Source organism: Oncorhynchus gorbuscha, linkage group LG14, assembly GCF_021184085.1.
Source record: "Oncorhynchus gorbuscha isolate QuinsamMale2020 ecotype Even-year linkage group LG14, OgorEven_v1.0, whole genome shotgun sequence".
NCBI lineage: Eukaryota > Metazoa > Chordata > Actinopteri > Salmoniformes > Salmonidae > Oncorhynchus > Oncorhynchus gorbuscha.
The window spans coordinates 65,313,247-65,328,031 of record NC_060186.1 but is presented as its reverse complement, the minus strand read 5'-3'; the positions used below and the strand labels follow the sequence as shown (position 1 = coordinate 65,328,031).

Here is a 14,785-nt window from a genome sequence, read left to right as displayed (position 1 = left end):
ACATTAACAAGTCCAATGGCTCAAATGAAAGATAAACACCTTGTTTATCTACCCAGCAAGTCAGATTTCTAAAATGTTTTACGGCGAAAACATAGCACATATTTATATTAGATCACCACCGAAACAAAAGGCAAGCGGCGGCCATTTTGTCCCAGAAAAAATAAAATTTAAAAGTAGGATTAAAAAATAGATAATTCACTAACCTTTTGAAAATCTTCATCAGATGACAGTAATATTACATGTTACACAGTACTTTTTTTTTTCAATAATATGCCATTTATATCCATAAATCTCTGTTTACAATGACGACATTTCAAAAAATGCTACTCAAATGTCAGGAGAAATGATGATAGCTCCGACAGATAACGTCAGATAACAAGCAATAAACATGACTAAATATACATGTTCTACATATATTTACAAAGATACACTTCTTCTTAATGCAACCGCTGTATTACATTTATTTTTAACGTTACAGACATCGTTCACTGGGCTATACTATGAGTCAGCGCTCAGATATTAGCAGTATGTCTCCTCTACGTTTGGAGTCCACAGAAACACCAAATAACCACATAAATATTCCCTTACCTTTGATGTTCTTCCATCAGGAGACGTAGAAGGAGTCATACTTACCCAATACATCATTTGGTTTCACATTGTGTATCTCTGTATTAGCACATGTTAACAGCTTCGGCTGAAATGCATCCAAAATTACTTCTGGTCCAGCACTCTTGCGCATCAAAACTTCCAATTTACATATTATATGTCCACTAAACTGGTCAAACAATGTGAAAAATCGAGTTTTATGATGTTTTTAGCATGTAGAACAAAGATCAGCGCGAACAGACAATCCGGCTTCAAATGCTGGATCATGGAAAAAGACGTACTCCAAATCGGCCGCGCGCAAAAGAGTGCCTGTTTTTCAGAGGGACACGAGCAATTTCGCCCGCCAAACGTGCAGGGCTCGTGGGATTCTCACAATGAACGTGCCATTTGAAAGCTGACATCGCGCTGAACAGATAGAGACTGTTCCTGGATCCGTAGCTGCCTGGGTAGGGTGGGGGCCATGACGTCAAAGTTGACCCAACTTTTCTCTTCACAAAAGAGAATTTGGGAGAAAGGCTGCCCTGAGAGTTCTGCTTTACATACAGACATAATTTAAACGGTTTTAGAAACTTTAGAGTGTTTTCTATTCAATAATAAATTTTATATGCATATATTAGCAATTTTGGGAAAAAATATTTTCAGTTTACTATGGGTACGCACTTTCTCCAACGGGGGCAGTATAGAGGGGTAGCTCTAAGAACTGTTAAGGCTCCATGGATTGATGAGGGATTGAAAAACTGTATGGTTGAAAGAGATGGGGCAAAAAGAATGGCTAAGAAGTCTGGCCGCACAACTGACTGGCTTACTTACTGCAAATTGAGAAATTATGTGACTAAACTCCACAAAAAGACGAAGAAACTGTATTATGAAGCCAAGATCAATGATATAAAGAACGATGGAACAAAAACTTTGGAATGCTTTAAATGAAATTATGGGCAGAAAGACAAATTCAACTCCATCTTTCATCGAATGGCTGATTCATCACGAAACCATTTGAAATTGGCAATTATTTTAATGATTATTTCATTGGCAAAGTGGGCAAACTTAGGCAGGAAATGTCAACAACGAACAGTGAGCAATTGTATTCATGCATAAAAAAAACTAATAATTAAAGAAAAGCATTGCAAGTTTGAATTATGTAAAGTTTGTGTGGAAAAGGTGGATGAATTATTGTTGTCGATCAATAATGACAAACCTCATGGCATTGACAACTTAGATGGAAAGCTACTGAGGATGGTAGCTGACTATAGCCACTCATATCTGTCCTATTTTTAATCTGAGCCTAGAGGAAAGTCTTTGTCCTCAGGCCTGGAGGGAAGCCAAAGTAATTCCACTACCCAAGAGTGGTAAAGCGGCCTTTACTGGTTCTAACAGCAAACAGATAAGCTTGCTGCCAGCTCTTAGCAAACTGTTTGAAAAAAATGTATTTGACCAAATACAATGCTATTTCTCTGTAAACAAATTAACAACAGACTTTCAGCATGCTTGTAGAGAAGGGTGCTCAACGTGTACTGCACTGACACAAATTACTGATGATTGGTTGAAAGAAATTGTTAATAAGAAGATTGTGAGAGCTGTATTGTTACATTTCAGTGCAGCCTTTGATATTATTGACCATAATTTGTTGTTGATAAAACGGATTTGTTATGGCTTTTCAATAGAACTCAAATGGTTTTCTTTAATGGAAGCTTCTCTAATGTCAAACATTTAAAGTGTGGTGTACCGCAGGGCAGCTCTCTAGGCCCTCTACTCTTTTATATTTTTACCAATGATCTGCCACTGGCATTAAACAAAGCATGTGTGTCCATGTTTGCTGATGATTCAACCATATACGTATCAGCAACCAAAGCTAATGAAGTCACTGAAACCCTTAACAAAGTGTTGCAGTCTGTTTTGGAATGGGTGGCCGGTAATAAATTGGTCCTGAACATCTCTAAAACTAAGAGCATTGTATTTGATACAAACCATTCCTGAAGTTCTAGACCTCAGCTGAATCTGGTAATGAATGGTGTGTCTGTTGAACAAGTTGAGGAGACTAAATTACTTGCCGTTACTTTAGATTGTAAACTGTCATTTGGTACCAACTTTACGGTATTATATAGAGCCCTAATTACATGGAACTTCCTTCCATCTCATACTGTTCAAATAAACAGCAAACCTGGTTTCAAAAAACAGATAAGGCAAAACCTCGCGGCACAACGCTTCTCCCCTATCTGACCTAGATAACTTGTGCGTATGCATTGATATGTAGGCTACCTTTAAAAAGCCTTTTAGAAAATGTATGTAGTTCTGTCTTTGAGTGTTCTTGTCTATTGATGTTCTGTATTATGTCATTTTGTATTATGTTTCATGTTTTGTTTGGACCCCAGGAAGAGTAGGTGCTGCTTTTGCAACAGCTAATGGGTATCCTAATAAAATGCCAAATACCAATACCCTCTTTTCTCCCCAATTAGTAGTTACAGTCTTGTCCCATTGTTGCAATTCCTGTATGAACTTGGGCGAGGCGAAGGTCGACAGCCATGCGTCCTCCGAAACACAACCCTGCCAAGCCGCACTGCTTCTTGACACACTGCTCACTTAACCCGGAAGCCAGCCGCACCAATGTGTAGGAGGAATCACTGGTATAACTGGTGACCATGTACCTGGTGCCCCCAGCCCACCACAGGAGTCGCTAGAGCACAATGGGACAAAGACATCCCAGCCGGCCAAACCCTCCCCTAACCTGGACAACGCTGGGCCAATTGTACGCCTTCTCATGGGCCTCCAGGTTCTGGCCGGCTGCAACACAGCCCGAGATCGAACCCGGGTCTGTAGTGATGCCTCAAGCACAGCGATGCAGTGCGTAAGACCGCTTGAGATGTTCCTTCAACTTGATTGGTCCACCTGTGGTCAATTAAATTGATTGGACATGATTTAGATAGGCACAAACCTGTCTGTATAAGGTCCCACAGCTAACAGTGCATGTCAGAGCAAAAACCAAGCTCCGAGACAGGATGTTGTCAAGGCACAGATCTGGGGAAGGGTACCAAAAAATATCGGTGGCAATGAAGGTCACCAAAAACATAGTGGCCGCTATCATTCTTAAATGGAGAATGGAGTCCATGGAGAATAAGAGCACCTCCTCCCAGCTGCCCACTGCACTGAGGCTAGGAAACACTGTCACCACTGACAAATCCACTATAATTGAGAATTTCAATAAGCATTTCAATAAGCACTTGCCCAAGCCTCCCCCATTTCTCCTTAACCCAAATCCAGATAGCTGATGTTCTGAAAGAGCTACAAAATCTGGACCCCTACAAATCAGCCGGGTGAGACAATCTGGACCTTCTCTTTCTAAAATGATCAGCCGAAATTGTTGCAACCCCAATTACAAGCCTGTTCAACCTCTCTTTCGTATCGTCTGAGATTCCCAAAGATTGGAAAGCAGCCGCTGTCATCCCCCTCTTCAAAGGGCGAGACACTCTAGACCCAAACTGCTACAGACCTATATCTATCCTACCCTGCCTTTCTAAGGTCTTCGAAAGCCAAGTTAACAAACAGATTACGGACCATTTTAAATCCCACCATACCTTCTCCACTATGCAGTCTGGTTTCAGAGCTGGTCATGGTTGTATCTCAGCCACGCTCAAGGTCCTAAATTATATCATAACCGCCATCGATAAGCGACAATACTGTGCAGCCGTATTCATCGACCTGGCCAAGGTTTTCGACTCCGTCAATCACCACATTCTTATTGGCCAACTCAACAGCCTTGGTTTCTCAAATGATTGCCTCGCCTGGTTCACCAACTACTTCTTTGATAGAGTTCAGTGTGTCAAATCGGAGGGCCTGTTGTCCGAACCTCTGGCAATCTCTATTTGGGTGCCACAGGGTTCAATTCTCGGGCCGACTCTCTTCTCTGTATACATCAATGATGTCGCTCTTGCTGCTGGTGATTCTCTGATCCACCTCTACACAGACGACACCATTCTGTATACTTCTGGCCCTTCTTTGGTCACTGTGTTAACTAACCTCCAGACGAGCTTCAATGCCATACAACTCTCCTTCTGTGGCCTCCAACTGCTCTCAAATGCAAGTTAAACTAAATGCATGCTCTTCAACCGATCGCTGCCCACACCTGCCCGCCCGTCCAGTAATGGACGGTTCTGACAAATACCTAGGTGTCTGGTTAGACTGTAAACTCTCCTTCCAGACATCTCCATCTTAAGCATCTTCAATCCAAAATTAAATCTAGAATCTGCTTCCTATTTCAGAACAAAGCATCCTTCACTCATGCTGCCAAACATACCCTCGTAAAACTGACCATCCTACCGATCCTCGACTTTAGCGATGTCATTTACAAAATAGCCTCCAACACTCTACTCAACAAACTGAATGCAGTCTATCACAGTGCCATTCGTTTTGTCACCAAAGCCCCATATATTACCCACCACTGCGACCTGTACACTCTCGTTGGCTGGCCCTCGCTTCATACTCGTCGCCAAACCCACTGGCTCCAGGTCATCAATAAGTCTTTGCTAGGTAAAGCCCTGCCTTATCTCAGCTCACTCGTCACCATAGCAGCACCCACCTGTAACACACATTCCAGCAGGTATATCTCACTGGTCACCCCCAAAGCCAATTACTCCTTTGGCCACCTTTCCTTCCAACACTGCTGCCAATGATTGGAACGAACTGCAAAAATCACTGAAGCTGGAGACACATATCTCCCTCATTAGCTTTTAGCACCAGCTGTCAGAGCAGCTCACAGATCACTGCACCTGTACATAGCCCATCTGTAAATAGCCCATCCAACTATTTCATCCCCATACTGTTGTTTATTTATTTATTTATCTTGCTCCTTTGCACCCCTGTATCTCTACTTGCACATTCATCTTCTGCACATCTACCATTCCAATGTTTAATTGGTATATTGTAATTAATTCGCCACCATGGCCTATTTATTGCCTTTACCTCCCTTATCTTTCCTCATTTGCACACAATGCATATAGACTTGTTTTTCTTTTTCTACTGTGTTATTGACTGTATGTTTGTTTATTCCATGTGTAACTCTGTGTTGTTGTATGTGTCGAACTGCTTTGCTTTATCTTTGCCAGGTAGCAGTTGTAAATTAGAACTTGTTCTCAACTAGCCTACCTGGTTGAATAAAGGTGAAATAAAAAAAAATGGAAGAAGTATGGAACCACCAAGACTCTTCCAAGAGCTGGCCACCTGGACAAACTAAACAATTGGGGGAGAAGGGCCTTGGTCAGGGAGGTGGCCAAGAACCTGATGGTCACTCTGACAGAGCTCCAGAGTTCCTTTGTGGAGATGGGAGAACCTTCCAGAAGGACAATTTAATTTAATCAATTTTAGTATTAGGCTGTAACATAACATAATGTGGAAAAGTCAAGGGGTCTGAATAGTTTCCAAATGCACTGTATAATGTAAGAATAGCTGTTTATTCTGCTGCCCATTCTACTAATTATAGTTTCATCAAAGTGCAACATTCAGTTTAATGCAAACTTGCTGGACTAAACATATTGCATATGATTTGGCTAGTCTACATTTCCCGATGAGTGATTCCGAAATGTTGATATTGAATCATCTCAGAAACACTTCCCATTATTGTTGATTTTGTGATATTTCTAAAATGACTTATCTTCCATTTATCCACCTGCTTGCGTGACACAGATACCATTCTACAATACCAAATTAGTATGGATTTCTCTAGACGCAGTGACAATGATTGGGTCAATAACCGACGTTCAACAAGTGCTACTTGGCTTCAACAAGTCGTGACAGGGCTTTGATGAATCTGCTGCTTCTTTTCAATAATCTCAATTTATATATTTTTTTTAATGGGGGGGGGGTCCGTTTATACAGGCAGCCTAATTCTGATATGTTTCCACTAATTGGTCTTTGAAAAATCTGGGCCTTGTTTCCCAGAGCCTTTGTATTGTTAAAATCATCGTTAGAACCATCTTACGATGTATTTTTAGTAGCCTAGCCGATCTGTTTCCCAGAGCCTTCGTTAATAACGTTGCTCTTAAAATAACGAACCTTTGCACATCTACAAGTGATCCAGACAAGTCGAAGAGCAGTCGAGGTGCATCGTTGGGTGTTTTTTGCCCTCCGCGTCAATTTATTCACAGAAAATCTCCGCTAAACATAGGCTACCTAGCCTTAACCTAAAAATATTGATTCTATCTGTCTGACCGATCGCTGATAACTTCAGAACGAAGTTGACTATAAATACAAAATTGCCAAAGTATTTGCAATTGTTACAAACAAGTGAAATATAAAACAATGCATCAAATGAAAACCAAGATGACTGCATTACAATACAAATAGGCTACATGGGCGACGGCTATATAATTCAATTATATCTGTAATTTGTGCCTCAATATGTTTAATGCTGTGTGACAAGATGTGCTCAATGATGTGCCTAACCTGTGATTTAGTAGTTTATTATTTGTGTAAGCATAATAAGCCTCCTCAATATGTTCAGCCATTTGTGGTAATATCTCTCTAGGAGCTGATCCTTCGTCAGTACTGTAGAATAATTTGAATGTTAAAGTAAGATTTGAGTGGAGAAGGCTGATCCTGAGAGAAGATTTGCTTTTATGTCGATACTACTATCAGTATGGTCTAACGACTCACTTAGCGAAGGTTCTCTCTACATGCTTGTTTGTAAAACACTTAAAATATTGGCTCGTAATTAACGATGCAACTGCTACGATCATGGTAATGTTCATGTTACATCGCAACTGGGAAACGAGGAGCAGAATTGGGCTGCCTGCAAACTCCACTCAGTCCTGGATGTGCAATAGATATTGTCCCGGTTTCCCGATTGCAATGGAATTTAGGCTTACAGGTGTTTTAAAGTTGCATCTTTCCTACAACGGCCAAATATGTAACATATGCGTTCCCCAAAACAACAGGCAGGGACGTTCGATAAGTGCGTCGTTGAGGCCTGTGTCGATACTGATAAGATCGAAAGAAAGGCAGCACTGCTCTCGGATCAGCGTTCTCCCTTTCCAATCTTACCTTAACATTAGAATTATTACACAATACTGATGACGGATCAGCTCCTATGGCTACAAATATTGAAGCACTTGCTATAATAATGCACTAAATCAAAATTTGACACCATGAAATATAAGCAAAAATGACAGACAGCTAAATTGAATTAACATAAAATTGATTTCAATATCATTCAAATATATAGGTCTATGTAGCCTATACTGTATTTATCTTTTAATGCAGTCTTCTCCGTTTTCATTTGAAGTCAGTATATCCTTCGCTTGTTAGGCAAAGAAATGGCCAACTTTGTATTTGTAGTCACTGTCACGTTCGTTCTGAAGTTGTAGGTGTTCACTGAAAGACAGATAAACGTATTGATTTTGTGGTTAGCGGAGATCTTCTGTGTATAAAGTTACGCGGAAGGGCAAAAAAGCATCTAACGAGGTATTTTGCTGTTTTACGAGTGGTCTGAGCAGATGTTAAATAACGAGCGTTTTCAAGAGCAACTTTAGCAACGATGGTTTTAGGAAAGAGCTAAGAGATTTAACGAATCTCCCAGGGTTCTAAAGATGAATTTAGCCCTAAGATGCTTTTGGCATTTCAATTAGCAATCCCCATTTGCAAGTATAGACCTTATATTTTGATGATCATAATGCTGAAATTGACTAAATCTAATTGCATATAAATATAGTTAATTATACAATATATGAATATATCATCATAGCGTGATGTCCACGCAGTGAAAATTCTGTGAAATCGATACCTTGATTGTTATTGCCTTTTTATTCGACCACTGCTATGATTATGGACTAATTCGTTTTTTTTCGGGGGGGATTTGGACCAATAACACATTGGTCCCCATTGTAGGCATAAACTGAGATTCTATAGTCTACAAAAATAATGTAAAAAGGTAAATTCCCCTCTCCTAAATAATTACAAAATGCAGCATAAAATATTATTTTCTCCTCTTTTATCTATTAACTGAGAACTGCATAGGCCAAATCGACCCTTTCGTTTTTCAACCAATAACACCCTCTCTGAGATTGATTTTTAAAAGGACTGGTCTAATAAGAGACCATTGGCCTTTTACCTAACGTGTTTTTACACAGTATTTATTTTAGATGTTCTGGATGTGTTGATTGGTGAATTGAATGGCAATTCTGACAAACACATAGCATAGGCCTATTTTCAGTTGGTAAAATGTGGATTTTCCTCGCCTGATTTGCTGACATCCAAGGGGGTGTTTTGTAAAGCTTTAAAAACGTATTCCTTTATAACATACCATTTTAGTGGGAATGTGAATGTTGGTGACTGGGGGAGTCTTGGAAAGCGGCTCCGTGTGAACTGGACAGTTCCGTCAGTGAAATGTTGGATTATCCTCCCTGCAAAACGGGATTAACATTGTTCTTCCAGTCTGCACATTCCTGCCTCTGACACTTGAAATAGTACGTGTGTGCGTGTGCGTGTATGCTTGTGCGTATGTGCACCTTGGTTTGAATTAAAATATCATTGTTGTTGAGTAATAGGCCTATTCATCATGTTTTATGTTTTATGTCATATGTATTATTTTCTGTAAAATTCAGATGTATTGACAGAACAAAATTACAATAGCAAGTCTATTGATGAATAACTAGAAAGAAAAAAACATGGTTTTAAGAAGTTAAACAGGCGACACTGGGGAATCAGTTCAAACGTTCTTTATTTTTGTGTATAGCCTTTTCAGAGCAGTTTGGCATAACAACATTGAGCTGTATTTGGTCATTGACGGACACTGATGTTTCAGGCAACGTTGCTGCTCATTGACTCGGCCACTCACACTGTTTGAAAACTCCCTATTTCAACTAATATTTCATCATAATAATTTATCATACTTAAACATTTAAAAAACTATTCAATTCACAGCTGGGTGATCGCAGATGCGAAACTCGGAATTGCATACGGGTACAAGGAATCACAGTCTCAAAAAGCTAACACAAATAAAAAATGTCAAAACACTTAGGGGACATTTATGAGCACACGCATACTGTTTGATTGTCTGTTGGAACTAGTGTCTTATAAACATTTTTCATAAATTAAATAGTGCATCCAGGTTCGCCTCACAGGCGCGCACACGCACGCACACACGCACACAATGCTTTGATCAAAGGGCCCCTTTAGTTTGCCAACCAAGAGGAGAGGATCGGGGAGTCGTAAGAAGCTTATGGAAAGCTGACCCATTCCACGCGCTTAGCCAAGGGTTGCAGCTTCTCTTGATCATTTTCTTCTTGGGCAACACTTTTGTTCCATGTCCTTGATCAAAGTTAAAGAGAGTTCACTGAATTTTCAATAAGTTAACTCAGCAGTTGTTACGCTGTCAGAGAGACGAAGCGGCAGCTTCTCTCCACTCACACTGCTGCTGTTCGGGGTAATAGTTTGATGCCCAGGACCAGCCATTGGAAACCGATTCCTTTCGCCGACTCAATCCCATCGGATTGACTAACGTTTATTTCAACACATTGTGAAAATATAATGTCATTCACTCATTCTCCTCACAACACCTGAAATTTCCACGAGGACTGGTCTTTGTAATCCAAACAGTCCGTGTTGAAGTTGAGTTTCCAGGCCGCGGCCTGGTCCTTGTAATCCAGGCAGTCTGTGGGACCACTGAAACTCAGTCCCGCTGCCCCATACCCTGGCGTGGACAGGGACGAAGGCGGGCTCAGGTGGCTGGAGACCCCGTTGCTGCTCATGGGGCTCATGGTGGAGCCCGCAGCGGAGAGCTGGTGGTGCATAGGCGCCAAGTAAGATCCGCAGTCCATCCCGCTGAAATAGGATGAGGATCCGGTGTAGCCTTGGCTGTATCCGGACGCCTGGGTGTAGGTCATCGGGTAGGACCGTTGCATACAAGAGGAGGAAGAGGTAGAGAGTGGGTCAGACAGTGGGGAGATGGAGGCCGGGCTCCAGATGGACACCGGAGCAGTACTGCTGCTTACGAGCGGGATTGAGGTGCTGGGAGGTGGTGTGAACTGTCCGCTGGCACCGCTCTCGGAGCTGGCTTCTCTCATTGGGGAACTTCTCTTTTTGACTGGTTTGGTCTTGCTTTGCGCACCGCTCTGGGACTGTTGTGCCTGCTGGCGACACTTCGCCCTTCGGTTTTTAAACCATACCTGGAAGAAGAATTAATGTGTTGAATTGTAGTAATAAAATGGAGAGGATGCTCAGTCAGTTTATTTATCACCCCATGAACGCAAAAAAAATGTGTTGTAGCGTTTTATTCATGTTTAATTTCAATACAGTCTGCCATAGTGGATGCAAAAGAAGAGGCTCGTAGGACTATACACTGGGGGTGAACACTCCAATTATCAGAGTGGAGAAGACACGCTCTGAAGTGGCGTCTGGGATCTTGACTTCTCAAATCCAAAATTAACGAGCTGTGTAAGTGGCCTTGACTCAAAACCCGGATGATCGTGTGTGTTTACCCAAAAGCCTAGGGACTCACCTGAACACGAGACTCAGGTAAATTGATCTTCAGGGCCACCTCCTCGCGCATAAAGATGTCTGGGTAGCGGGTCTTGGCGAACAAGTTCTCCAGAATGTCCAGCTGGGCGCGCGTAAAGGTCGTCCTCTCGCGCCTCTGTTTACGAGGGGCGCCTGTATGAGAAAAGGTCTGTTCGTTAAGTCAACATTAAGTAGCCCACCTTACAAATACAAACAGGTTATTGCTTTAGGAGAAAAACATTATTTTATCCTACATGGGCTAATCAATGTGGCTTGTCAACTGTAGCCTATCCAACAGGCCTACCGTTGCTATTTTGATCATGAGCAGTTAGGCTATGTTTAGATAGATACATCGTTTTTCGGTTGATATTTCAGACAGGGGATATTTTCCTTTGCTCAGATCTCTTATTGTAAACATTTCCAAGACATGATTCTTGTTAGTTTAGGATCATTAATAATTGACATGTAGTACACCCCACGAGGACCAGAAGAATATTGTAGCGTATAATGTACAACATTATCCCCTCGTAGTTTAGATAATTCACTACAGACATAATAAATAAGCAAGATGAGAATGTTTATAAAGCCAATTGCAAATTATATCGAAAACACAACTTTCGATTAAATTATAATTCCAAGGCTACATTAGTATATATATTTTTACTTGTTTTTATCTTATCGTTGCCAGTTCATTTACTCATAATTTCGTAAGAAATAGACGCGACAATAAACAAATCAAATCTATGCAATAGGCCTAAGCCATTTGAGGTGATTTCATTATTTCATGGTTATTTGTGTAATAAATGTCTTCCATGACCTCACCTGGATAGCCGATAGACGGATGGAGAAGGTCCATTCCGGAGGCAGACAAACTCAGACCGTTGACTGTGTACTGCGGCTGCTTCAGATAAGACATCATTCTAGCCTCCGATCGAAGGGCAAAGTTGAAGAGAATTTTGAAAACAAAAAGGCGTTGAAAAGTACCCTTTTTAGTTAGTCCTCAAGTGTTGGATTCTTCTCAATTCTTCTGCCGAAACCTGAACAGAACACAACAGGAAAGAGAGAGAGGGTGGTTTTGGTTAAAAAAGGATAAGTCCCTGATTATTCGTTGGAGGCGTTACGCGCTCTTTAAACAGCGAGGTGAATTTAAAAAATGAGCGTCGTCCTGCACCGCCAGCGCTCTTAAAGCAGATCGGAGACCCCCAGCTGTCCTTGTGGACTGAGGATCCTCTGTCTGTCTTACAAACGTTTGCGCCACCTACTACCCCCCACCCCTCACACACACACACCACCACCATCATCACCACATCCTACCAGCACCAAAAACATCCCATCATTTCAGCACGCCTTCTTCGAGAACAAAAACATTGTCGTTAAAATGCGCACACACATTGGGCTCCAAAAAGGCAAGGCGCACCATTAGCATAGTACCCACAGGTTAGCATCAGCTAATTGTCTCCAGTATAGACGGCATGATTGGGGGCCATTTGCAAAGACAAAGCCCACTGTTGACCAGATAAATAATGCTGATGACAAAAGAGCCGTTGGTGACAAAAAAAAAGGAGACAATACTGTAAACCCAGCGCTCTACATATTCAGGCAATTAAACTACCACAGCATCTTACATTCTATCTATAGAATGTGTCTGCTGAAAGGGCGAAATCCCTTCTACATTTAAATGTCAACGGCAATTTAGCAAAATTACGAGAAACTTGGGGAAACTGTTCCATAATTGTAATTCGAGCCGACATTATTGACACTCCCTGGGCGATTTCTACCTAATTAATAGCTCCCGGTAATTAGATTTAGGTGGTGAGACGATCGAATAGTGTTGATTAGCAAAAACCACTTTATCTTAATCTAAGCAAACAAGCACTTGCTCCGCAATTAAGAACCGATCACATTTATCTCATTCGGTGGAGAGTCTGTTTTTTAGAGAGAGTTATTTCCTATAATAAAACAATATCCTACACTAAATGAAAATGTTCCCTTCATAAATTCAACAACATGGTCTTTGATATTAAATGTAGCCTACACTGTTAGGTCTAATAAACCCTCAATAATCCTTATGTACATTTGTTTGGAAGAACCAACAATCTAGCCATCAATCGCCCAGAAAGGAAACAATGTATTTTCCCACTATCCACTTGAGTGGTGCGGAAACAAACATGATTTGGGTAGTAATTATTAGACTGCCTAATAATATAGCCTAGGTCTATATATTTTGGCCCCAAACGGCGAACAATATTTTCTAGTGGCATATTGATCTAGCACACTTGTATTGTACATTTCAAAGAGACCTACATTGAAATTACATTTGAACTTTGGCCTATAAAAAAACTACAAATACAAAAACACAAACACAGGATCGCAGGGTGTAGTGTATTACAATGTAATAATATCTAAGGATGCATGTCTGTTTATTTATGAAAGGATAATCTTACAAAACGTTTTGCCAATCAAATAGCCTGCATTTAGCAAATCATAAGTAGTTACATTCAAGTTGATAGTTGGAATGTTTCGTTGTAGCCCATGGTCCTATTAGATTGGACCCAATCTGCTCCTACCTGTAGAATCGAAGTTGCAACTGCGAGTTCCCTCCTCCTCTCGTGCACGCACGCATCCCAATACTTCATACGTTTTTATATGTAACGGCCACCGGCCTCAATCTGTCACTTTTTTTCACCCAGACCCATCTACCGGTTGCTCCACATCCGTTCAATAATAATTACCCTGTCCGAGAATTAATTATTATTGCCCACAAGTTTTTTTTTCTCACAAAGTTTAAAAAAAAGAAATTAACGAGATAATCCGTACGGCACGCGCTGCCCTGATTACAGGACGCTAGCCGCGACTCCGAGCGCTCCGCATTCGGGCTGATTAATTTTCTGCGTCACGAAAATAAAACAAAGACTGGCATTGTATTTACTAAGCCAGCTGACTGCCAGACAACCTCCCCCAACCTCACTCACTTTCCCAAACTGATACAGGCTGCAAAATAATAATAACAACAATAATAATAGGCTAATTATAATATTAGATATAGGCCTAATATAATAATACTACTACTACTAATAATAATAATGGTAATAATATGCGAATTTCAGAAGAAGAAGAAGAAGAAGAAGAAGAAGAAGAAGAAGAAGAAGAAGAAGAAGAAGAAGAAGAAGAAGAAGAAGAAGAAGAAGAAGAAGAAGGAAAAGAAGAATAATCTTATTATCATTAAGCTAACAGCGTGACATTTAAAGATATATATATATATATTAACTGCAAATGCAGGGCTTTTCAACAGTTCAGTTGGGCTTTCCCAGCAGGCAACAAACTATAACACCATCACTGAGTGGACATTCTTCTCAATCAACATCCATAAACAACATTTTCGTCTTGATGAATATGGTTTACAGCATGCTCTGAGTTCTCCTTCTGTAGCCCGTTATGCTAGTGGCTGTATTGCCTCCAGTGTAGCCGCCATTGCCAGAGAGCAAGAGAGGTGAGGGGTGGGAAAAGTTTCTTTTTAAACACGCCTCCACAATTATCGCTCCATGCGAAGGTATTTCCATCACAAAGAGCACTTGGTACTGTTGAAAGATCAGAAATGACACGATAGAGATATGTATGCCTATATAAGATGCTTGGAAATGACTAGCACGGTTAGCACAAATAAGATGGGCCGAAGATTGCAAAAGAGGAAAGAATT

At 40.9% G+C, this 14,785-nt stretch overlaps 1 protein-coding gene across 1 annotated transcript; it reads right to left on the bottom strand.

Moving 5' to 3' along the window:
• Window positions 1-9,300: 9,300 nt before the first annotated feature.
• On the bottom strand, window positions 9,301-13,854 carry LOC123995699 (homeobox protein OTX2-like). Its single transcript, XM_046299367.1, has 4 exons — window positions 13,656-13,854; window positions 11,911-12,125; window positions 11,090-11,241; window positions 9,301-10,757 (listed from the first exon to the last, which is right to left on the bottom strand). The coding sequence occupies exons 2-4, from the start codon at window positions 12,005-12,007 to the stop codon at window positions 10,140-10,142; spliced, it is 867 nt and encodes a 288-aa protein (XP_046155323.1). The 5' UTR covers window positions 12,008-12,125; window positions 13,656-13,854; the 3' UTR covers window positions 9,301-10,139.
• Window positions 13,855-14,785: the final 931 nt, after the last annotated feature.

Excerpts from the sequence above, each read along its gene's own strand:
- LOC123995699 (XM_046299367.1), bottom strand. The coding sequence starts at position 12,007 with ATGATGTCTTATCTGAAGCAGCCGCAGTACACAGTCAACGGTCTGAGT. Across the intron at positions 11,242-11,910 it reads TCCGTCTATCGGCTATCCAG|GCGCCCCTCGTAAACAGAGG; the intron begins GTGAGGTCATGG and ends TTTCTCATACAG. Across the intron at positions 10,758-11,089 it reads TACCTGAGTCTCGTGTTCAG|GTATGGTTTAAAAACCGAAG; the intron begins GTGAGTCCCTAG and ends TTCTTCTTCCAG.